Source organism: Notothenia rossii, assembly GCF_949606895.1.
Source record: "Notothenia rossii genome assembly, chromosome: 4".
Taxonomy (NCBI): Eukaryota; Metazoa; Chordata; class Actinopteri; order Perciformes; family Nototheniidae; genus Notothenia; species Notothenia rossii.
Window position 1 is genome coordinate 83,568,936 of NC_136902.1, and position 23,791 is coordinate 83,592,726.

The 23,791-nt window shown below is 40.2% G+C and overlaps 1 protein-coding gene and 1 long non-coding RNA gene across 2 annotated transcripts in view; both read right to left on the reverse strand.

The window, feature by feature from the left end:
• Nucleotides 1-189: 189 nt before the first annotated feature.
• On the reverse strand, nt 190-1,460 carry LOC307037665. Its single transcript, XR_013807750.1, has 2 exons — nt 1,127-1,460; nt 190-1,057 (listed from the first exon to the last, which is right to left on the reverse strand). It is a non-coding gene; the product is annotated as an uncharacterized lncRNA (long non-coding RNA).
• A 7,458-nt stretch (nt 1,461-8,918) lies between these two features.
• igsf11 (immunoglobulin superfamily member 11) overlaps nt 8,919-23,791 on the reverse strand; it is an 87,261-nt gene continuing 72,388 nt past the window's right edge. Inside the window, exons 3-8 of the mRNA XM_079676884.1 lie at nt 23,233-23,396; nt 16,291-16,498; nt 15,772-15,927; nt 14,450-14,572; nt 13,506-13,653; nt 8,919-12,451 (exon numbers count right to left, since the gene is read on the reverse strand). Of these exons, the coding sequence (XP_079533010.1) occupies nt 11,902-12,451; nt 13,506-13,653; nt 14,450-14,572; nt 15,772-15,927; nt 16,291-16,498; nt 23,233-23,396 (1,349 nt within the window). The 3' untranslated portion in view covers nt 8,919-11,901. The remainder of the gene's footprint in view (nt 12,452-13,505; nt 13,654-14,449; nt 14,573-15,771; nt 15,928-16,290; nt 16,499-23,232; nt 23,397-23,791) is intronic.

Here is a 23,791-nt window from a genome sequence, read left to right on the forward strand (position 1 = left end):
ATAATAGTGGCCTCCTTAATCTATGTACTTAACTCATGCTGATATGCAATAAAACTTGCAGAACGTTTATTATTCTTACTTGAAATTAAATATGATATTCAGAGCTACATAATCTTAGGCATTACGAATCACAGTAATATTATTTTCAAAAGCGAATTTGCTGCCAACCATTCCTCACACCCACAGAACTTGAAGTGGGGATTATTTTTATTAAAACAATGTATCAAATGACAAGTGAACAATATGACAGCTTGTAATGGGTGATTCACATTGCTGAAACTACTTTAGAAATAATAACAGTGTTTGGTAGTTTCTGATTTAGTTGTGCACACTCCTGAAAGTTTGAGATTTGTGGTATCGAGTTTTAAAGGTAAAAACAGTTATGTTCCAGAAGTATCCAGAAAGACGACTCCAAATGACTGACTATGTCACTTCCCAATGAGCCACTGCTTGTTCATTACAGTCCATCAACTTAAATGAAGGTTATTATCTGCCAGTGTGGTTTCCCCAAAGGCTGAACAACAATCTCTGAACAATAACTGAAATGTGGAAGTTCTGGAAATCTCAGAGGTTTGTTTCTACTCTTTTCTCTTATTTATTATAAATAATGAGATGACAGTATTCTTATATAATAGGTGGAGCAACTGAACTGCTTCACATCAAACCCCATCCAAATTATACTGCTATATAGTTGAAACTATTGTTGCATAGCAGGCTGGATTTCTACCACTTCCTCCGCTTTTTTTTTTCTTTTCGTGATAACAACCAATCCATTGTCCAGTCTGCCGAGCAGGGGATGGCTGTCGACTACCTGTCAAACGGGAGAGAATCCCAGGTAGAGCTGCAGCAGACCCTGCTCGCTCAGGCAGCAAAAACCTCCCTCTGGGATATGGATTCAGCGCCTGAATGACACTGCGATGCCCGCACCATCTGCCTTCCCACACTCTGGCTCTCCATTTCCTTGTCTGTGTGTGTTCAGTGTTTATTCAAGAGGCTCCCTGGTTCGAGGGAACTTCTCTCCTCTCCTCATCGTGTGATTGACTGTGTCACCTGCCACCTGCAAGCACAGCTGTTCAGCATGTGTTTATCAATGCTCAGGACATGCAGAGGTTTTTGCAACACTTACATTGTCTGCGATGCCAATGTTGACAAGGCAGTTTTTTCTCTGCCCAGTTGTTCTTTTGACGGATGGGGACTCTATTTACACAGCATTTCATAATTGCTCCATTAAATCATGCTGAAATTAGAAAGAGATGGATTGAATGTTGAGTTAATAGGAACTTTCAATTCAATCAACCTAGCTAAGGAAGACACATTGGGAAGTTAAGCTCTCTCAAGACAATTGTTTGATTTATTAAAAGAAAACTAAACATTTGCTTCTCTGATACAAGTGACTGCAGTCAAACTTATACATGTGAAACCGTTTTACGTGAAATTCATTTAAAATTACATTATTCGTGGCAGTTTTAAGTTCAATCTCTAGAAACTAGAAAATGTTTTAATGCAGAAGTTTTAAGAACCACTGAATACTGAATCCAAACCCAAAAAGGTGGACATTGCATACAATGAAAATAATATGAAAGAGAGATAAAGAACAATAAGTTCCCCTCTGGAGTGTGTCTGCATTCAGATGAAGTCAGAGAGGATTTGAGCTTTTATGACGGACTGAAACGATAATATTGGAGCTTCCTGCAGGAGGTGAATACAAGGTTTAGAGCTGCCTTTCTACAAGAGGTGGAGGGAAATCAAGGGGCAGCTGATTGAGCTGTAGAGAAGTGAGAACAGATGCTGAGCGTTAAGTAATGCAAGACAAATGGTGGCAGCTCAAAGAAGTGTTCAGGACAAATGAATAGCCAGTCATCAGCTTCAAGAATAAACTGATGGCTCTGGCTCTGCAAGTCTGAAAAGTGCATTTGCAGACTCTGGTCGAATGCATTAATGACAGTGGCCATGAATAATAGAAGAGAGAGAGAGAGAGAGAGAGAGAGAGAGAGAGAGAGAGAGAGAGAGAGAGAGAGAGAGAGAGAGAGAGAGAGAGGTATTGGAAGAAAAATAAAGTGCCATTTTGTTCACCAGCTAGTCGCTCACAGTAAATGTGTGAACGAGACAGATCCACAAAGAGCTGACACTCACTTTAGAGTTCATTACAGCAAAGAAGAGCGTGACATTCGGGTGACAATTGGTTATGATAATTTGTTCAACACTTGGTGACACATTTGACATTGTCTTAACATTGTTACTTGAAAAATGCTCAAGGGATGCAAACATGTTGTCTTAACATTTTTTTGTCTGGTTGTCAATGACAATGTCACTCAGGCCGGTATTCCTTATTCACCTCACCCTCTATGACACACTGACAGAATACTATATTCAACATCAGCAGTCTTCTAGGGCCTTAGGGAAGGTAACAAAGGAAGGAGAAAGAGGACAAACAGAAATAGGTAGATAGAGATCAATCACAGAGTGGACAGCTTAACAATCCTTGCCCTCAGCTAGGAAACTGATTTTATGACAGGTGGCAAAGCCTCGACACAAGGCCTAAATGTTATTCCATCATGCTGTGGCAATGTCCTCTCCTCCCTGAAATGCAATCATCTTTTTATCTTTCTTCTCATTTTAAAAGAAGGCCCTCACAGCGATGTAACATGTAGTGAAATAAAAGACTGTGGCTCCACCACTTACAAAGGGGATGAGATGGAGGCGGTTATGATCTCCCACTTCAATCGTCTCCACATAAGTGTTTCATTAAAAAGGTGTTATGTTACCCACATGGAACTTTGCCCACTCACTTCATAGAGCTGTAAAGTCTCAACAGGGAATATTATCCTGAATGCTGTAGGTAATATTCTGCAGCATGATAAAGAAGGGCACAGTTTGGGGTCCAGCCCATGCTTTTTCTTAACCCTTTGGACGCCCACTCAGACATTGATGACAGCAGGTCATATTGAGATCATAATGAATCATAACTGGAGATATAGCAACATTAGGGAACTTATATACAGCTAAGAGAAGCATCACAAAGTATTAAACAACCAAAGTGATTTTAAACAAGCCCAAATCAAACCAGTAATCATGTTTCTGGAAGCATGTGATATGTCAGTTGATGTTTGTACTGTAACAATACAACTTAAATGCTGAAGCACTTAAAAAAAATGTAATATTGAATCAAATGAAATGAAATCACACTTAATTTGAATTTTTACTCTCCTATTTTCTGTTTGACAGGAAGAGTTATATACAGTACATATATAAATGTATATTTTTGAGTTTGAAACATTCCTTTTCTAAACTGGAAACTTTGTCTATTCTCCCTCTCCAGAAATTTGTAATAATATAAAACTGTAAAGCTCCAGTGGGAAATAAACTTTCTGCTGAAAATGTTGTGCATGATCTCTCTCACACAAAATGTCTTGATCCTTTTTTCTACATATATGGTGCCTAAAGCTAAGAAAGGCAGAAGACATGCACAGCACCTCTCGAGAATAAATATATTTGCAATTCCATGTGTGTATGAGCCTATAAAGAACTGTGTGTTTCCCTTTTTGTCGCATCCCACTTGCAAATCTGACGTCTTTCTTCCCCATGTGCAGTACATGTTCAGCACATGTTGGTGTTTCACAAGAATGGCAGGGTGAACTTTGAGTCTTCTCTCATGGGCTGTTTCCCAATGTTGGTCCCTAGAATATTAGAGAAACGCAGACAAGTTTAGTAGGACATGCTTGGTGCTTCTCAATCTGTTATCTTTTACTTAAAAAGCAAGGCACTATAATATAACATGAACACTTTTAGACGGCACGCTTGCAATAATGCATGCCATTTTTATAAATACAACCGTATGAAAGCATGGCAATACAATAGACAAAGGATGTGAGTGCAAATGAAAGTGGAAAAGTTGAATATCCACTTCACGCACAATAAAACAAGAAGTGTTTCCCGGCGGGATGTGTGAGAGAGTACATTGTAGCTCTCTTGTTAAAAATTGTAATCATCCATTGAGCTGAAGAGCAAGGTTCCTTGTTGATCTTTGAAAAGGTGTTAAAAAGAAAGTGTTGAGTCTGAAGGGGGTACAAGGAAAGAAACATACTTATAGATATTAAAACATGTGCAACAATTAGCAGTCAATGCAAACTTGCAACTAATCCAATAATACATTATATATATATATATATAGTGACATTTATAGGAAATATTATACCAGTATACAATTCAAAAATATGACCATTGCATTTCGGCGACAAGTTTAGGATCAACATCCAGACAAAGCAGTGATTCAGTACAGGTTCACAGATTTAATACTACATTAAAGTGCAGGGATTTTATGCAAAAATGAAGGTACATACACTTACAGTACGTGCAGAAGTGCAGGCAAAGGAATCATGAGGCAGGCATGGGTCAAAACAGGGAGCGCTCCAACAATAAAACAAACCCAGAGAGCACGGCTGGTGCAGGAACAGGCAACAGGCCACAGTTCAGGAACAGGTAGGCCAACCATGGAAAAAAAAGCAACAGCTACAGGTTCAAGCTAAGGTTTGGGTTCAGAGGGCTAGAATGCAAAGGCATGAGCATCGGCAGCTTTAACAAACTGTGAAGGATTGAGTGGAAAGGGACTGGTTAGATGTCGTCAGGACTGATGACATTTGAGGAGGGGGGTGAAAGGTCAGGTGGTCAGACTGGAGAAGAAGTCAAAGGGCATCTGGTGGAGAGGAGGAGAATGGCAATGAAATGGTTCGAAGGGGTGGGAATGTGCAGAGGCAAGGACAAAGCATGTGATAATATCAGGGGATTACATAAGAAGTGAAATTAAGGATTGAATGATGCTGTACGATCATGTTTTAGTGTATCACAAAAATGGTTCTTCTAGCAAGCTCATTGCCCATTAGATGTCTCTGATAAATCAGCTGATACAAAGTCACAGCAGTAGAAAATTCAATGTAAGAGTTTATCAATAATTCCTTTCAAATTAACTCCTGTAACGGTGCCTTTTTTCCCTCTGATTGCATAACATTGAAATGATTTACACTGTATCTCCTTCATTTAATATCTAATTGTGTTGAGGAAGAAAAACGTGTTGGATAGTGCACACTTCAAAATAATAAAAGTTTGATTTACTTCTTTATTTCTTTCCAATAAACTCTCGATCAAAATTGAAATTGTTTTTCTGAGCAATTCACCTCTTGAAGTTAGACATATCCATCACTGTGCTGAATCTATTTTTATCACCTTATTCTTTCCTTTTTTTCCCTCTTTCCCATACCCCTGTGATTCTCTCCGAGACGGACTGCTCTGACCTCTGACTCAGAGGTTAACAACATCTATACAACTTCTGCAACTCCATCAGAACAGAAAACAACATTGACGTCATCAGACTGTCGCCTCACTGCTCTTGTCTTTTATTCCTTTCTATCCTCACCATCGTCTAGTATTGTGTTCATTGTATAAATACAATTCCATTGGCTTTTTGCTTTGATGAATTGAATAAATTAGTTAAGACATGGTTTTTCCTTCCTTTGTTGTTCCCTTTCTTTAAATTGGGAGGAAATCATTGAAAAAGGGATGAAAACTGACATGACCTATACATTCACTTTACAAAGGTGGAGAATATTCACAATTCACAGTGATGGCTAAGAAAACAAATGCTGCTGGCAGCAAGGGAAGTTCATCAGAGTCAGACTTGGAAGGCACAGTTTGGTCTCTGCATCCAGGAAATGCTGACTGGGAATATTTTTGCACATATTAGGGAACCAGAAAAAGCAATTGCTTTGTCATTTTGCCTTTGCATTTTTCTGCATTTCTTTCGGCATATACCTGGTTGCTGTCTTGCTATATTGTTAGCCTCGGTGGCTTTTAGTGTCCATCAGTAATGTGAATATTGACGTTATCTAGCAGCGGTATACAGACCACTCGAACAGTGTGTACAAATTGAAGAATAGACTCTTTCCATTAAGTGTGTTTTTTTTCATAATTTCGATTTCTGTATATGTATGTGGAACCACATTGCAATCTAACTGCCATTGATTTTCATGCAACTTGTTCAATAATATAGGCTGTATTTTCATAAAGGTTAAAGGGAGTTGGTATGTTCTGGTCCTTGCATCCTGGAGAGTGATTATACTTGGAAAATGACAGTGAGCTGTCATACAAGGTTCAGTGTTTTGGGCTTTCAGAAGAGGCAGAAGAATCTAACCAAGACAAAAAGAAAGAGATGTAGGCAGTGAGCCAGTTCCACAGCTTAGGGCTATTATGGGATGGCTAGACAGCACTAGAGAGGAGAGAACATTTTATTTAGGGCCATGTTATGGCTGTCCAAAGTGATTTCTCACAAACCACATCGTGCATTCAGCCTGCAAACCAGATATTCTTGATTGGCCATATTCAGCTCCACCGTTGGCTACCTCTCCGCCCTGCTGGGAAATGGGTTTGTTTTTTTCAAACTCTCTCCCTCTCTTTATTTTATTTATTTTTTGCCATCTCAATGGTCAGTGAATTCAATGTCTGTGTTACTTTCTGCTACTACCTCAAATGCATTTGTAGGGATGCCATTTCCAATCAGTCCATGCTCTTTAGATTGTGTTTCAACTGATTTAGAAACCATTAAAAAAAAAAGGATGCTTCCGTTTCCGAGCATGTTGGTTGATGCTTTAATTAAGATGAAAGCATGGTGGTGAAATGCTTTCTCCAGTGCTGGTTGGTTGGGATTAATGATGATGGTTATTGCATCAGTTTTATTTAGTATTTTGATTGGTTGGTTCACAGATGTTTTGTGGCAACTAAGCACATGGTAGCATTTTGACAGTTCATTAAAATGAAAAGATCTTTGCTGCAGTAAGTCTTGGCAGGAGTTATAAATAAACGGTCTAAATCAACAAAGCCATTTGTGAGGACATTTATCATAGCTAACAGCGGACATATAATAATGACATTTGACGGATTTAGGTCAACTTTTCATATAAATGAATAACAAGACACGGAAATGAACCAAGCAATGTATTATATATTTAACTGTAATTTGTAATGTTACAACAGCAAGTTGTAATGTAGGTCTTATAAGAGATTACAATGTATTGACTAAAGGATGCTTTTTTTGTTTTGTGTAATGGTCTGGAGCACATAAACAAGAGGGATGCAGGGTGTAGCAATGACAACATGGAGGAAAAAAAGGAATACTGGAAGGCAACTTTCTTTGATTCAACATATAATTATTTAACCCAAAGCTATGCTGAGGAGTTTGAAGACACACACATACACACACAAACACTCACATACATACACATCCAAAGGTGGCGTCATGTGCAAATAATGAGCCCAATCCTCAGGAGCTCTGGTTCACTGCCCTTTTTCTCCTGCCTTTCAAAAGGCCTTTCAGACGGCAAGAGAAAGGTCACCGCTGTTGATTTTAATGTTGAAATGCGGGTTGGAGAAAGAATAGAGGAATACTGAGGGAAATTCAGATGAGAAGTGAAACCACCACCTTTGAGATTGCATCAGATATAAGTTATATCAGCTTCAAATGATTTCCCCCTCTATTTAAATACATTTAAATTAGTCCATTCACAGTTGATTCACATATATTAGATAACTTTTCCTTTATAATGGTGTCTCATAATATACTGATTTAAACTATGATAGGATTTAAGACAGAGTTGAACATCACATGTATGCAAGTACTGGCGGTATTGAGTGTATACATACTGCCCCCTAGCGGTACATTTAAGAACTGCCGCTTTAGACCAATCCAATACAGATATTTTTTAGATGCAGACACACACAAACACTCACACACACAAACAACTAAATACTATCCAAAACAAATATTGCAAGTGTATAAAACATACACATCTCAAAAGCAGTGTGCAGTATGATTAGGTTACATCTATATCTCAAAATAATCTCTATTTTTACTTGGAAAACATTTCGATTGTGCAATATTACACAATTTTTCTTGGGAATAGAGTGGAAACCACAAGAGCATAAAGAAACTAGCACACTTGCATATTCCTCATATTGTTATTCTGTACTGCTCTCGTCTTTATGGTTGTCTTAACAGCCTGCAGGAGCACCAGAGGCAGAATGAACGAGTTTCATAGAAGGCTTGCTGAGCAAAGCATGAAATATGTTATTTAAATGAGAGCAGCAGTTCCTTCTGAAGATGATACCTACATGAGATATTTTGTGCAGAATATTCACACATCATACCTAAGTGCTTATACAGCAACATATTTCGGTTTTAGAATCATGATCCTGTCACAGTCTACTCCATCATTCACCAGTAGTTTTCCATTCACCTGTCTCACCTGTTAACCACACACACGTTTTTGCTTACTCTCTTTCTCTTCTACACCCATTAGTCACACTTCCAGTATTTAAACCCTCACCAGACACACACCCGTTGCCAGATCGTACGTTGCCTAACTTGCCTTCATGCTAGTCTTTCACGCATTTGTTACCAGATTGCCTGCCCGGTTCCGACCCTGCCTGTCCCTGACCTGCCTGCTCTGCCTGTTCCCTGAGCCTGCCTGTCCTTGGACGATCCTGCCTTGCCTGCTGTCTAACCCTGCCTATACCTACGTTGCCTGCCTCGCCTGTCCTCTGGTTCGCTGTCCTCTGGTTCGCTTGCCTGCACATCATCCGGCTGTTGTTCTGTTATCCCTCTGCTCTAGTATTACCAATAAAGTATATTACCAATACTCCTTGGTTTCTCGAGTGCTGCATTTGGGTCCTTCATCAGATTGTGACAGATCCACTATAAGACTTATAAAAAAATCATTTCATGTCGTATTTTTTTCTTCTTGTTTCTCTTTGATTGTTGCTATTAACTATTCAGCGTGTAACTTGTATCTTAAAAGCTTTTACTCTAGGCAGGGACATTGTATCATGCCAAATAAAACATGCAACACACGAACAGACGAGCAGCAAGCCGATTAGAATGTATTAACAATATTTATTCACTACAGGTTCCAGTGTTATTTTTCCTATTTCATGTCAACCCAACAGTAAGGACAAGATGTATTTTGTATACATATTTACAGGTTTGTTTTACTATTGGCAATATATCACATGTCATTATTTATCTATGTACACAACCCATGTGCCACCTTGTGTACCGCGTGCCTTCCTAAAGCCAAGGTAGAAGATGAGATGTTGTTTTAGTCTGGGTTAAAGCCTCAGTAGTTTCCTACTGATTGTGCTCTCTTTCCTCCATTGTTCCTGCAAACGGAGGACAGAGTTAGAATAAAATAATCTCAGTTTTGTTTTTCCAGCCAGACATTTTCTCTGGCAAGAACAAAGCCAGAGATTTTAGAAGAAGAGTTGTTTCTTTAAAGTTGTCAGGGGAAGGACACTAGGAGAGATGGCGAGTGAAAGATACACAGACAGGATATTTTATTCTGAAATCACTCAGACAAAAAGGAGGGGAGGTGATACCTGACCTTTTATCATTTGACCTGTTAAAGCCTTACTGTATTTATAAAGCAATGTATGTGTGTAAGTGTGTTCCAGACTGATTAAAGTATTGTAGCTCTGACACACAGCAGACAGCCTTAAGACATAACAAGAAAGAAACAAACTTTGGATAAATGTGTCTGTAAGGACACTGAGCAGCAGGTGTATAGCTGTGGTCAGACCGGGGTCAAATGGAAGAAAAACGAATACACACATGTGTGATTTGTGAGGCTGGTGCACATTGTAGCAACTGATAGAATAGTGGATGAATACAAATAATGCAGATATCAGACATCGAGCCATGTATATCATGACTATGGGGGAAATAAAACAGGAGAAGTTCAGGGTTCCATTTGCTTCAGGTGGCTGTTGATGGCAGGCCGACATCACGGACAAGAAATTGTGATGAAAACTGAGTGTCAACTGATACTCAGAAGGTCCATGTTGTGACTCCATAACACCTGGTTAGTATGTATTGCTCAAATTAACCAAACATGTGTTGGGAATAAAGAACATTTTGTTCATTTAGGCTTCCAAATCAAGTTTAATTTAGTTTCCAGTTTAATTAACTGAATGTTAGTGTACTATAACTCATATAGAAAGGGCACAAACATGACATTAAAGTCATCTGGACTAAATCATATAAATTAAAAAAGAAACATGTCTCCACCATTAATTAAGGGATTATATTTGTTAAAGCTGGAGCACTTTCGTAAATTATATTAGCACCTTGTGTTGTCTCAATATAAATGTCAATACAGAACACATTTAATTAATTAAAGACGCAAAGAGGAATTGCTTTGAAGAATAAAACACACTTTCCAATACTGCATGTACAAACAAATAATTGCTGTATCACTACTGCATCATAGCTCAAAGCGAGTATCGTGCATTAAGGTAATGCACAATAAGAATTAGGATTAAGAATTTGGGAACACTGTAACAGTTGGTTGAGTTTTGGTTAAAATAAAAACAGCAGGTCAAAAACGCAGTGCTACTTTCTACCATCTACAGCATAGGTGTCTACTATGTATAGCAAAACGTATGGCCATATGTGTCAACCCAAACTGTATTCAACTCGGGTCTTGTAATGAAATGGCAATACCTCGTTAAAAAAAATTATAAAAAAACATCCCTTCATTGCAACCATAACACTTATCATGAAATCCCAATTGTTGCCTAATTTAACAAAAAACTATTATTTCAAAGTTAAGACACATGAGTTGCAGATGTATAATGTATAAGTCAGACATGAATGTATTTTCTTTGATTCACAATCTAGCCTACTGTTGTAGTTACAATATGTACAGTAGAAAACAAAAAGTGTTAGCCTTTGTCAAGAGGGGGGGGGGGGAAGGGGGGGACAATCACCTTTAAATATATATATCTGTCTCTTTACAGTATAAAGCATGTATGAAGTAAGACATCCTGTAATCTTCTCCAAGCAGCACTGATGTGACATGAACCAGTTTGGGACAAGAGTGAGAATGAACACAGACTATGACAATTACCCTTCTGCAGGTTTGATGTTAGATCAGGGGGACAGTAGCTTTCCGTTGTCCACATCCAGTGTTTGTGCCATCTTCAAACATCACCAGCATGTTGTATGTGCATGTAAGTTGTGATATATGTTGTATGATTTAAAGCATAGCATTAGTAAGACTGAGTTATTGTTCGTAAGACAGAAGTTTTGATATAAAGTTGTTCTGAAAAGTGCGTAAATGTAATTAAAATGTTTGCATTCAATGAATTGTGTATGTATGGCACCCAATAAAACCCATCTCCCTAAGCTTCTAAGGCCATTCTCCCCGACATTATTTCATTGTTATACTTTTATCCTTTACGTTTGTCCCGACAGATTTGAAAACATTCACGTTCAATGCATACAGCAATCCCCATCATCACAAATATTTATCTCAATCGAAATAATATAGACATCATTGTTTATCCCGAAACAAGAGACACATGCATTAAGTGGGAATCCGAGCTCGCTTCTGTCTGACCATGCAGTATGGACACACTGAGATGAAAATGCCTTTTGTTGCTTTGAGTCTAAACGAAAACATAATCATCCCAATGATCCAACCCTGAAAAGGATCTGGGAATCCAAGTTCTGCAGGAAATTCCACTCCAGCTTTGTGAAAGAATCCAAGTGGTTGAAAAATAGTTCCCGCCACACCTGCCGATAAAATCCATTAAATGACGGGGTGATCAGATCCCATGTAGCGCTTTACTACAAAAGAAAGCGTCCCGTCCAACAAAGAATTGGCATTAACTGAACTCTGGACTGAAAAATCCCAGCTTGGTTTGAGAAACAGATGTCGAGACATACAGAAAAGACAACATTGTAAAGGGCAGCGGGCTTCTTTTGCCCTTATTCTGTCTGTTTTTCATCAGTGGATGTAAGATCTCACAAACCAAATGCTCATTTAGTCTTGTTTTCAAAGCAGTTAAGCTAAGATGTTACACCAGCGAGCCTGCTCTGTTCTGGGCGGGCACCATGACAGGCACCGCCCCCATCCGCTCCAGGGTGGCCTGGCTCACTGCGTAGGAGTGTGTGTGCTGCCCGTGTGCGGACATCACCACCGGTTTTAGACTCACAGAGCCGTTGCTGCGCACCATGGCGGTAGGGGATGGGGCAGAGTTTGTGGTGACCACCAGAGTTTTTGGTGGGGGGAGCGTATGGCTGCCATTGGCAAACGATGTTGCCGTGTTTGGTGGTGCATGGCGGGACAGTGGAGCTGAGCCTGGTGCTGTGACCACTGTACTGTGGCTGTGTCCTGCGTTCTGGGCCTGACCGTGTGCATGTGCACCGTGAGCCGCAGTGGAGAAGGTCTGGCGAGTATCTCCATTGTATCGTGTGTAGGAGTTGGTGTCGTAGTTGGGTTTGGGGTTGTGCCAGTAGCGGCTGTTGTAGGTGTTGGTGGACGTCAGCGTGTCGTTCTCTGAGGAGGAGGCGTCTGCATGGAAAGCCTTCGCTGATGATGACCTCTTGGGAGGAAGGTCATCTTCTCTGTTAAGAAGATATAAGTAGGTTGTGAAGATATCAGTGATATTAGAAGTGATAGCATTAAGATAGCTAATTAGTTCATATTTAAATATTAACACAAATCCTGCTTTGGTGCATTACAAATAAAAAATGCTTCGCGAAGTAGTCAAAAGTTCAATAAACTGAGAATCTCAACTTCACTTATTTATTTATTATTGCCTTGGGATCTTTTTGGACTCTTAAAACATATACAGTGATACACCTAATGTGTGTGGCACACGTGGCTTTAAGTCTACTCAAACATTTAGTCCAACACATAATAAAACAAGTGCTGTTCTCTTTATTTCACCATAATATAACAATCTTAAATCTATGCATTAAAGATATTAATCATTTAAATATACAGTGAATGTCTTTAAATTGAGTTATCAAAACACTGCTTTTAAGTTGCGGTTTATATAATCTATGCTAATACGAATGGGTTTTCTAAAGAGAGTACTTTTTGGTAGATAAAATGTCTCCAGATAATTTAGGCAGAGATTAAAGATATTCATTGTGATTTGCCATTAGTGGGGGCAATAAGAGCTGTCAGGATGGAATTTGCGCATGATTGCAGTTGAGCCCAAAATGAGGCAGATGTTATCCCAATCAGCCAAAGCCTCAGATATCTACAATTGCAGACCATTTAATCAACTGACAGAGCTTCACACACTGTTTGAACAGACAAATTAGCCTGGGATGATGGAAACGTTGGCTGTCAGAAGATAACATTAAACTGAATTCTCCAAACTATGAATCCAATTAACTGGTCTGGGTGTTTTTTATGTTTAACTATCATCTGTGTGATTGCATGGGCTGACATAAATCGCTTTAGGAAACACAAAGCTGCAGCTGCATCTCATCGCCTTTTACAACATCAGAGGGGCCAAAAAATAAGCCGCAACAATCTAGAATACATATGCAAGTTATCAATCCCTGTTTGAGACACTGTATAAAATGCATCTATTAATACTGTTCTTTACCAACAGGAGACTTCAACAGATTTTCAAAAGACCGAAGCCACACATAAAAGACAAACCTGATCTCATTTGGGATCTCCTCCTCGTCATATTTGTTCTTATTCTTCCAGTAGAAAAGCGTGACCGCCACTAACAGGCCACAGATGATGAGAGCTAGCACTCCTGTAGCGATGGTGCCTGCTATCAGGCCAACACTCTGAGGCTGGGCTGTGGGAGGAACAGAGAAACAGATTTGACCAATGTTTTCCAATAACTTGACAGTCAGTTTGTTTTTAAGTCGCCCAGGATAAGCCCTAGCAGTGGAGCTCAATGGGTTGTAGGAACTTGAAAATACAATTAGTTATGTGTGGTGTGTTGTGAGGATGTAAATATAATATGTTGATTTTGCAAGACAATCAAAGGAGGAGCTGTTGTTTCCTTCTCTCTAAAAACAGTGTTTATCCTTTCTGTGGTAAAGAAAGAACATCGACTGAGAAATTCTGTGCTTATTTGCATGTTATTAAAAATATTTTTGAACGTAAAGTGGAAACAGCAATGGCACTGAAGCGTTTTGAGTAACATATATTCTTCCCGAGCATTTACATCTGCACCATGTTGGCATGACTCATTCCACTGTAGTCTCTGACAGATCAGCACACTGCTGTCTATCTGCCTTTATTCCTGTGACACTGAGCCTCCTGTCACACACTGTCAGATAAAAAAAAACAACAACTGCGTAACCATGCTACAGCTTTCTGTCAAGCCATCAAAACTGTTTGACCCCATGTGACCTGGAAACAGACTCTCTGTCTGCAAGATGCTCTGCTGTCCTTTGTTTGGTTGATGTGTTGGTTGCTTGTGTATCTCTCTGTCTGACAGGTGTCACTCAAGGAAAATATTTCTAAAGCCGCTTGTGTCAGAGTTTGAGTGAGACAAGGTTTTTTCCAGCTATAAATGTGTATCCCTTAACAAACGTGTCAAAGTGTCATGAGCGTAACAGTTAAGGAGCAGTGTGTTTACTTACGCGCTATGACCTGCAGGTTGAGCAGACACGTGCTCTTGCCAATAGCATTGCTGGATGTACACTGGTAGAGTCCTGAGGTGCTGGTGCTGATGTTTCTCAGTGTTACAGAGCCCTGCATCTGGTCTGATGGACACACACACGGACAGAGTAACAAAAGTGACTTAATCAAATATTTATAGCAAAGTTCCAAAGCATACAAATAAACCCAATGATTATTAAAGAAAAGCTAAACATAAGGAATGCAAATCAACATTAAAGTTCATTTGAAATGACTAAATAATAGTTTAAAAGACTATGATAATACATTCAATTGAACTACTTCTGCTACCTACCAATAGATGGTGCTATATATCCTAAATAAAGAGGTTCGCAATTGAAGTAAACTGCCTTCATTTAAAAGGAAAGCTGCTGGTTCCTTTCTTTTACAATTGATAAATGGGTAAAGTCCAAAGTACAGAAGGAGCCTCACACTACGGGTTCATCTGTTCTCTACATAATAGCAGTACATCTTTCTGTGTCAAACTGAACACACAGAGAAAGAGTAAAACTGACAAATGTAGGATCTAATTTCTATACAAATCTAGATTCAAACACCAGAAGAAGACAGAATCAAAACAAATAAGTGAGGTAGTTGAGGGCTCTCTCACAGAATAAATTAGAGGATATAAGTTAGTTTTAAGTTTTAAAATGAACATTTGATATTCATTTCCTCATATAGTTTAAATGTAAGTATCTTGAAGAAAGTTATCTCTAATGGTAGATATGTATTATGGACCTTTAGTTAATATACACAGTTTAAGACACTTTATTTATTTAGTCATTTCCAATGCTTGTCCACAACAGTTGTACAAGAAAAAAAAGATGGACTTCTGCTATAGAATCTGATATTTGCAAATAATGTTACAGTTTGTATGTTGCTTCTATTAACCAGTAGTACATAGAAAAAGACGGTGACTGATGATGAAGATCATTTGGCTGGAAAAGAAAGGAGAGTCGACTACACCAGTGCTCTCTGATGCTGAACCAACCCCAACTCAGAAAGAGAGAGTTGCTCTTCAGCATGAGAGAATCAGGCAAAACATCACAGATTATCCGGGTTAATTACACAAACACACTCCTGACACACTCATTCACAAATTCACATGGTTTGAATCACTCCATCCATCATCACCCCTCAGCAGGATCAGTGGGTTCAGGCCTGGCACATGACAGGTGGCGGTGATGGTGGGATTGTGGCTGAGGCTGAGCCACGCTATGTGTGTGAGATTTACCAGCAAAGGTGGGGCAAAAGGGAACTCCGACGACCAGCCTGTTTGTAATACCTTGCATGGCGTTGTGCGGCAGCTTGGGCAGCGCGTCCAGCTTCTCCCAGGAGTAGGAAGGCGTGGGAATACCTTCCTCGGAGCTGCACATCAGCATGATGTCGTTGCCTACATCCAGAGTGCCCTGGATACGACATGCTGGCACAGAGGGTGGCACTGGCAGATGGAGACAGTGGGTGGCGTTGTGTTAACCACTTTGCAAAGCAAATATAATGTTTTCCTGACTGTCGAATATTCAAAATGGTATATTCAAGAGCTGAAGAATCATCAATTCAAGAGTGCTTGCATGCTTTTTGACAGCAAGTTGCATTGAATGCCTGTCTAAAAATGTTATCTTGGTTGCTTACAAATTGAAGAGCTGTACCTTTGGCAAAACAAGCTTTCATGTTAAAAACCAAGCCAATAAAATACTTATTAGCATTAGTTCTCATAAACCTGACATAGAAAATGTTAATTATTCTCTTCATGGTCTCAGTCTTTTTTCACATTTAATAAAGAAAAAGTATGCAAGCAAGTTACCCAAAACCGTGAGCCCAATGACGCCGATGTTGCGCCCCCCTCTGTCTGGGAGGTTGTTGACCAGGCACTGGTAGGTCCCAGTGTCCGACAGCTGGGTGTTGTTGATGAAGATCGAGGCACTTGTACTTGGCATGGTGGCCGAGAAGCCCACACGCCCAATGAGGTGGTTGGCGAGGCTGAACACCTGGCCGCCCTGGTAAATGATCACCTGGATTGAGATGTCATGGGAGGGGATGGAAGAGGGACAGAGAAAGTAATGGAAAATGATAGAGTTGGTCAAAATAGAAAAGTAAATGGAAAGGGTTGGAAAGCAGAAAATGACATTGGTGACATGAGTTCAGCGAGAAATGAGGGGGAAGAGAACAGAGAAACAAATATTATGAAATAGCAATTCAGAGATGTGTAATACGAATAACTTAAGACAACATAATCTGCTGCTGTAGTCAAAAGAAATGTAGAGAATAATACCCAACTCAATGCATTTGGTCATTTTCAGTAAACTTTATGAATGTGCATCTTGAACATGTACTGTAGTGGCCTGTTACAGATGTCTTTCACTAGAGGGAGCCCAAGTTCCACTATGAGGCTGAACAACGGACAGAGAAAGTTAAGGAGCAAACGGACTTTGCTCTTAAGATACAAAAAAACAAACAGACAGACAGACACGGAGAAAAACCTTTTATTTGTAAGTGGTTGTCTCTAGCTCACCGAGTAAATGTCAGAGTGAGAACTACGTACTAAAAATATGCTTTTATGGTACCATAACGCTCAGATAAAAGCATCCACTAAATGGGATGCATAATTGAAAACATTTCAACTTGGAAACATATAAACTGCAATCAGATGAATGCAGAAGTAGCAATGCAGAAAGGTTTGCGCACAATGTATGACAACCTGCAAGTAATTAAAACATAACTTTGACCTTCACAGTAATAAAAACACTTTTATGGATGAGGTAAGCTTGTCAGGTCTACAGCAACTAAGGATCAATTTGTTCAAAAGCTTTTCTCAGGCCTTTAGACGTGGTCTGAACAGTTTGGTTGTGAGGCCGAGCCACATGCAAATAAGCTCTCACCCCTCAGCTGGGCTCACACAAAAGATGAAGAGGACCCACGCAAACACATGGTATGTGCACACAAGTCTGGCACTCACACACACACGCATACTAAGTCACACACGGACACGCACACACACGTACACAAAGCATGGAGGGGAATCAGAGCGGCTATTCACTTTGGTGAAAAGAGCCCTCATTGAACTGTTCAAAGAACCAAGCAGGGAAACAACCGCCACCAGTGTGTGTCCGTGTGTGTATGTGTGTGTGTGTGTGTGTGTGTGTGTGTGTGTGTGTGTGTGTGTGTGTGTGTGTGTGTGTGTGTGTGTGTGTGTGTGTGTGTGTGCGTGTGTGTGTGTGTGTGTGTGTGTGTGTGTGTGTGTGTGTGTGTGTGTGTGTGTGTGTGTGTGTGTGTGTGTGTGTGTGTGATAGTTCAAAAATGGCAGGAGTGTGTATGTCTCTGTCCTCCACTACTGTGTAACGGTTGCAAATTGTGCGGCTGCAATTTCCTGAGTGCAGTACGCTACGCTCGCTCGCTTTGTCCTCTTATGTGCAGATGAATAGGCAGCTCCTCAGCTGTGATGAGAGCCTGCAACTGCATCTTCTGTGTGTGTGTGTCAGTGTGTGTTTCATTGTATATTCATATACTCATGGGGAGTGTATCAGTTTTGAGTTGTGTGTACCGGTGTGTAATTGTACTGCCACACTCTAATAACCATGCGGTCTCACATATATTTTGTCTGTCCACTTTTTCCCAGTCTAATCTGTTTTCCATTTTTCAGTCTGTCCGTCTCTGCCCACCTCTCTGTTTCACTCTCTAACAGACGGCACCTGTATAGGACCTGGCTCTATACTCCTGATGACCTAACTATATAATCTGCTTGCTCGGCGAAAGTGATCCGATCAATCCTCCTCACACGCAACACACTGTGCGTGTTTGTGTGTGTATTAACGCAGGCCCAAAATTGTGATTGTATCTTACTCATAACTTAGCTATCATTTTTTTCTGAATTCTGTGGGTTTTATTTTTGACAAATCTACAAAAATGAATAAGGTAACAATACTATATCTCAAAACCCTTTTACTGTGTTTTTCCACCTTAAAACATGATACATTTCACCTATTCTCCTGTCTCTGTCCATATCTATGTGTATATAAATCACATCATCATTTCGCATGGCCTGGTTGGCTTTGTAGCTGTGCGCTGGGATAAAAAGAGGTCATGGCTGGCCCTCAGATGGCGGCTGGCCCTAAGAACTCTAGCTGGACTAGCTGGACGCCCCGCTGCTGGCCCAGTGGTAAACCTCTGCTACATCCTAAATCCCTTCACACACACAGGCACTGCAAGCATTCCCTCACAATAACTATCCCATTTTCTTGCTACAATCTAGCCTGTAAGTGTGAGCCACAACTGGATGCACACAGGGAACCTTCATATATTCTCCGTCACGGTGTCAGTCTCACAACCATAGCCTACTTATGGCTGACCCTAAGGACCCTGTTGGCCCCAGACATGAGGGACACTGCCACCACCTCAATAAAGCCTGAATAAACCTCTAAACCCCGATAGCCTCCCGTCAATGTACTGACTGTAAGCTGCTACTGTTATCCCTTTATATCCTCTGAGACATGTTGTGAAACAATATGGGCCCAGATCCATTTCCCCATCTCTTCAAACTGCTGGCTTTGAATGATTTAGCCCATACACTACGTCAAATGTACTTTACCAGTGCCATTTCCCCAAGCACACAGTACAGTCAGTGAGCACAATCATCAGCCAGTTGCTGTTTTTTCTTTGTGGTGCATTCAAGTACGCTACACAACTCTCTTTGTTGGGTAGTTCAGCCCAACGTCATATCTCAACAGTTACCAAGGAGAATAAACATTTTAATCAATAACAAGTAAAAACATTGAAGAACCCTCGGGGAAGAGAGAGATATTCCATCTCCTCAGACGGCAGGGGGGAGAATAGGTGCAATAGGAGTAAAATACAAAAATAAGATGTATCCATAACATCCATACACCAGTGATCCATAATCCATAATGTATACATTTAAATAAAGCTGATGATAATGGTGTAGTAAACAAGATATGGGATATGTTTAACTATGATGTTAATGTGCAACGTAAAAATAGGTAGAGGTGAGAAGGAACTGCATAACAAAATCTGAAAACATAATAAAAAGGACATTTGTGTATAAGGTACATGTCCTAAAAAAGGAATGAGTTTCTATATTGTCGTAACCATGCGGTCACAGTGCTTCAATAAAAAATGGATCAGTGATGGATAGAAATGATTCCCAGAAGCAATCCCAGAAAGCAACAGAAGATAAACTGATGTACTGTACATTTACAGTAGATTCTGGTCTCAAACGGGAGTCTACTTCACTGGTTCAGTCAACGGAGGACTGGTCATATTTGGTCTTTGAGATTAGGGTATGCAATGTCCAAGGTTGTGACTGTGACCTTGATTCCGTAGGGATCAGGCAGGTTTAGTGATATGTGTCCTTCAACTAAAGGTAAGGGTTCAAGTCCTAATATCAGCAAGAATTATTATGCTCAAGTGACCTTTAAGAAAGACACTTTAAACCCTATTGGTGAAAATGACGGTTGCTGACTCTGCATTCTGATGTCCCTGGAAGTAGGCAAGCAAATAAAAAAAGAACTTCCTCCGTGCAGATCGATAAAAGGTATCACATTAATGTGTATGAGAGTGTGTGTTGAAGCTAAGTGTATGAGTTGTAATATAACCTCTCCTCAGGGAGGAGTTACAGCCTCAGACAAACAACATGTCTCTTATGGCTTTGTATTAAATAGGCCATTGTTCATTTTCTTTCACGTGTCCCGCAAAAATTGTTTAGGAAAAGTTAGGGGAGGCAATGATGAGGGTTTGTGAAAGCAGCATCTATTTGAGCTGTCCTCTGGTGGATTGTTAGGTTCAGATAAGGATCAGAGTATGATCAGCTAAAATACGTGACAGGTTTTTTCAATTACAGATTGAGATGATTTTGTGTACCACAGACTCTCTATGACCTCCATTTCAACAGAGCCTCATTCCACCACAAGTGCAATTGTTTTAGAAAAATCAACATGGCAACCTTTACAGGAATTGAAAACATATTTAACTCATTTTTTCCAGACTCGAATTAATTGAGAAGTGATGCAACGGCATAGCAAACGTTCTCATCAGTCGCGTTATCGATAAAACTTCTCCTTTCAGATAGAGTAGGTACAAAGAGAGAGTAGAAGTTGGATTTAAACCGGTTTCAGGCAAAGCTGACAATATTGAAATGCCGGACTCAGCTAATTAAAGAAATGTGTTTTATGTGTTGTATCAACAACTTTGACACATTATCAGTTTTAGGAATTAATATTACAAGCGTTGAAGAGTTGCGTGCGTGCGTGCGTGCGTGCGTGCGTGCGTGCGTGCGTGCGTTTTAGTCCAATATCTCACCAACTCATGAGGGAAATAGCTCTTAGCAGTTAAATGCTCCTATATGCTGGCCAGCTGGTCTCTAACTGTGTCTGTCTGCTGAGTTTTGCTGGGGACGAAGTGTATTTCAGGATTATCAGAGCTTTAATCGCCTATATAACTACCTGTTGCAGCCAAAAGTGCTGTTACAGAAAACCAAAAACACAGAAGATGCAATAAAATTCCATTGAGCTGAGGGGAAATGCAAACTGTCCACATTTAAATCATCTGTAATGCTCCTCAGACCTGCAATGCACAACGTTGGCACTCGTTCTCCACAACAAATAAAGCTCACACTTGATTCATTAACTTTTACACTCTAATTAAGCTTAAGCCTGTAAACCACAAGGTGAAGTCTTTAACAACTTGGCGAACCAAAGCATCGAGCAAATACTGGAATAATCTGGGTTTTAACAAACGGCTAAAGTTTGCAAAGTCAAGCCGGTACTGTTTCCTTCTCAAGAGTGCTAAATAAGTTGCATTGCCTCTTGTTATCTGAAATTGGGTAGTCAAATGTGAGCGCAGGGGGATCTGAGTGGATCAAATGCACTCGCCAAAGTGCTTACGCGGGTTGTGGGGGTGTGGAAGTGTACAGAGTTTTGTTCAGTAATTCTTAATGGCTTTTAGCATCAACTGTAATCAGTTGTGACATTCTCTTCATCGAAAATGACCTTGTACTTGTACTGTTGCCGCACGCATTTCATCAATCACCAAATTCACATGCATAACCTGATTGCTAAATTATAGCTCACACTTCTTCTTCTGTTAATTCTGTACGTCACTGTATGCATATTGTATTTAATGTTCAATTTGTGATAATGCACGCTTCAAGACCATGTGTGCATCACTGTGCATTTACCCATTGTTCGTAGGTACACGCACATTAACATGGACACTATATAACACGTGTGAGGGTATAGCGTGAGAACATAATGATTGTTATGCAGGCTTTTACATGTATCCGATTTCTTCGCGTAGCATCTAAAAGTCACATGCATTCATCCACGAGTAACTGCCATGTGTTACTGTGTTTTTCAATGTCATACGCCCCTACCCACAGGTGTGCTCATTTGATTAACTCTTATGTGTGCATTTATGGATGTATGGAAACATTGATGGGAGTTTTCACACTTCTATTGAGCATCATGAATGCATGTATGAAGCCAGTAAATATAATGAAGCTCTGCATGCCTGTATGTAGATCTGCAGTGCATTTGGATCAGCAGTCTGTCAAATGCCAGTTTGTGTGTGTGTGTGTGAGTCTGTGTTTGTATGTGTGGTGAGAACAGCTGCGATATAGAGCCTGTCGCGGGCGTGGGTTAATTAGTGCAGAAGATGATTGTATTATTTGGACGGCCGACCAGCGCCAGGGTTCAAAGTAAAGGGAGGCAGGTGAGCTTGTACGGCCTGCAGCTGCATGTTAAACAACTCAAATGGAATCACAGAAGTCTCGCAAGGGAGGAGGAAGAGTGAAAGAGACAGAGGCGAAAGGAAGGGAAGGTGAGAAGAAAAAAAAAGAACAGGAATAAAATAAGAGTAGTAGGCCAGGAAGGGACAATGGTAAGAAACCAGTTGGACACAATGTTCAACTAAATTCTGCATCATGCAATGTTTGTGTGTGCCAATTAAACCATTGCCAATGTTCTCAACACATTGATAACAGTTAAATGCGCATCACTGTCGAGGGAAATGTAGAGAAGTGCTACATGACAATGCTGTCCCGCAGGCTACATTGAGAAAGTGAACTAAACTATGGACATACCTTAAGCTAACTACTACTATATATATAATACTAGCTAATACAGTCATCTAATATCTATAACTAAGACCCTAAAGGTGCGTTCAGGTGCACTGTAAAGAGAAATCTGGTGTATTTGTATTGGGTGCAAAATGGACTGTAATGTAGCAATTACAGTCTGTTTCTTGAGACACATGTGTCACTGCACATTTGGCATACATGTGCAGTACCGTGATCATCATAGTGAACTATGATCATCAGCCATGTAACTGCGCTGGATGTCCCTTAAGCTTAAGAGAGTCTCTCTCTGTGGATGCAATGTTCAAATTTCTCCATTCTCAAGATTGTTTAATTCTCTTTGCGCTGTATCTGAGCACACCTTAGTATAGATCAAGTCTTGTGTACCTGCTTTGACTTTATGGTTGGTGTTGGGAAGCAGCACGGACATCCACATGATGCGTATGCAGTAACATTGCATTAGAACACAAGTTACACGCATCTCAGTAGGACAGTAGACATCTCAGTAAGTAACTAAACATTGCACCTCACCTCTGTCTGCTTTATAACAAAATCTCTCATCACAGTTAATGATAAACAAACCGATTTGAGGAACTCTAAAGCGTGCAATGATGCCGAGTCACTGTGAGTGAGTGGGTGCACTGGTGATAAACACTCTACCTGTTCTGGCTGGTTGGCATTGGACAGTGGTGTAACCATCCAGATGATGTTGAGGTTGTTGAGGGCAGCGCTGGTGGTGAACGAGCAGGGCAGGACTGCTGCTTGGCCGCGGGCCACCTGGATACTGCTCTGGGCCACCGTCACATCCAGCGCCCGCACACACACTGCAGGAGGAAGGAGGCGGTGATAATCAGTGTCTTGATACAGCATAAATAAGCACAGACGGCACCAACGTGCAAACAAGTAAAACAACAGGACAGAATGAGATCGAAATGTAGCATAACAACTCCCACTGGATGGATCTTACACAATCGTTCCTATCATATTTTTTTGCTGTAATAGAAAGTATTCAGTCCTCCTTAAGGCTATTTGAGTCCTCTATAACAAGTGTAATAGAAAAAAAATGTGTTTAATAGGTCAAAGATAAAGAAGTAAGACACAGACAGAGATGGTGATGTGTATAAATACCCATGCACACGCAAAGGTTTAATATTTTAAAAAGGGAAAAGTCATGTGTAAGTCTCATTGAATCCAATTTCCACCACCTTTACAACAAAAC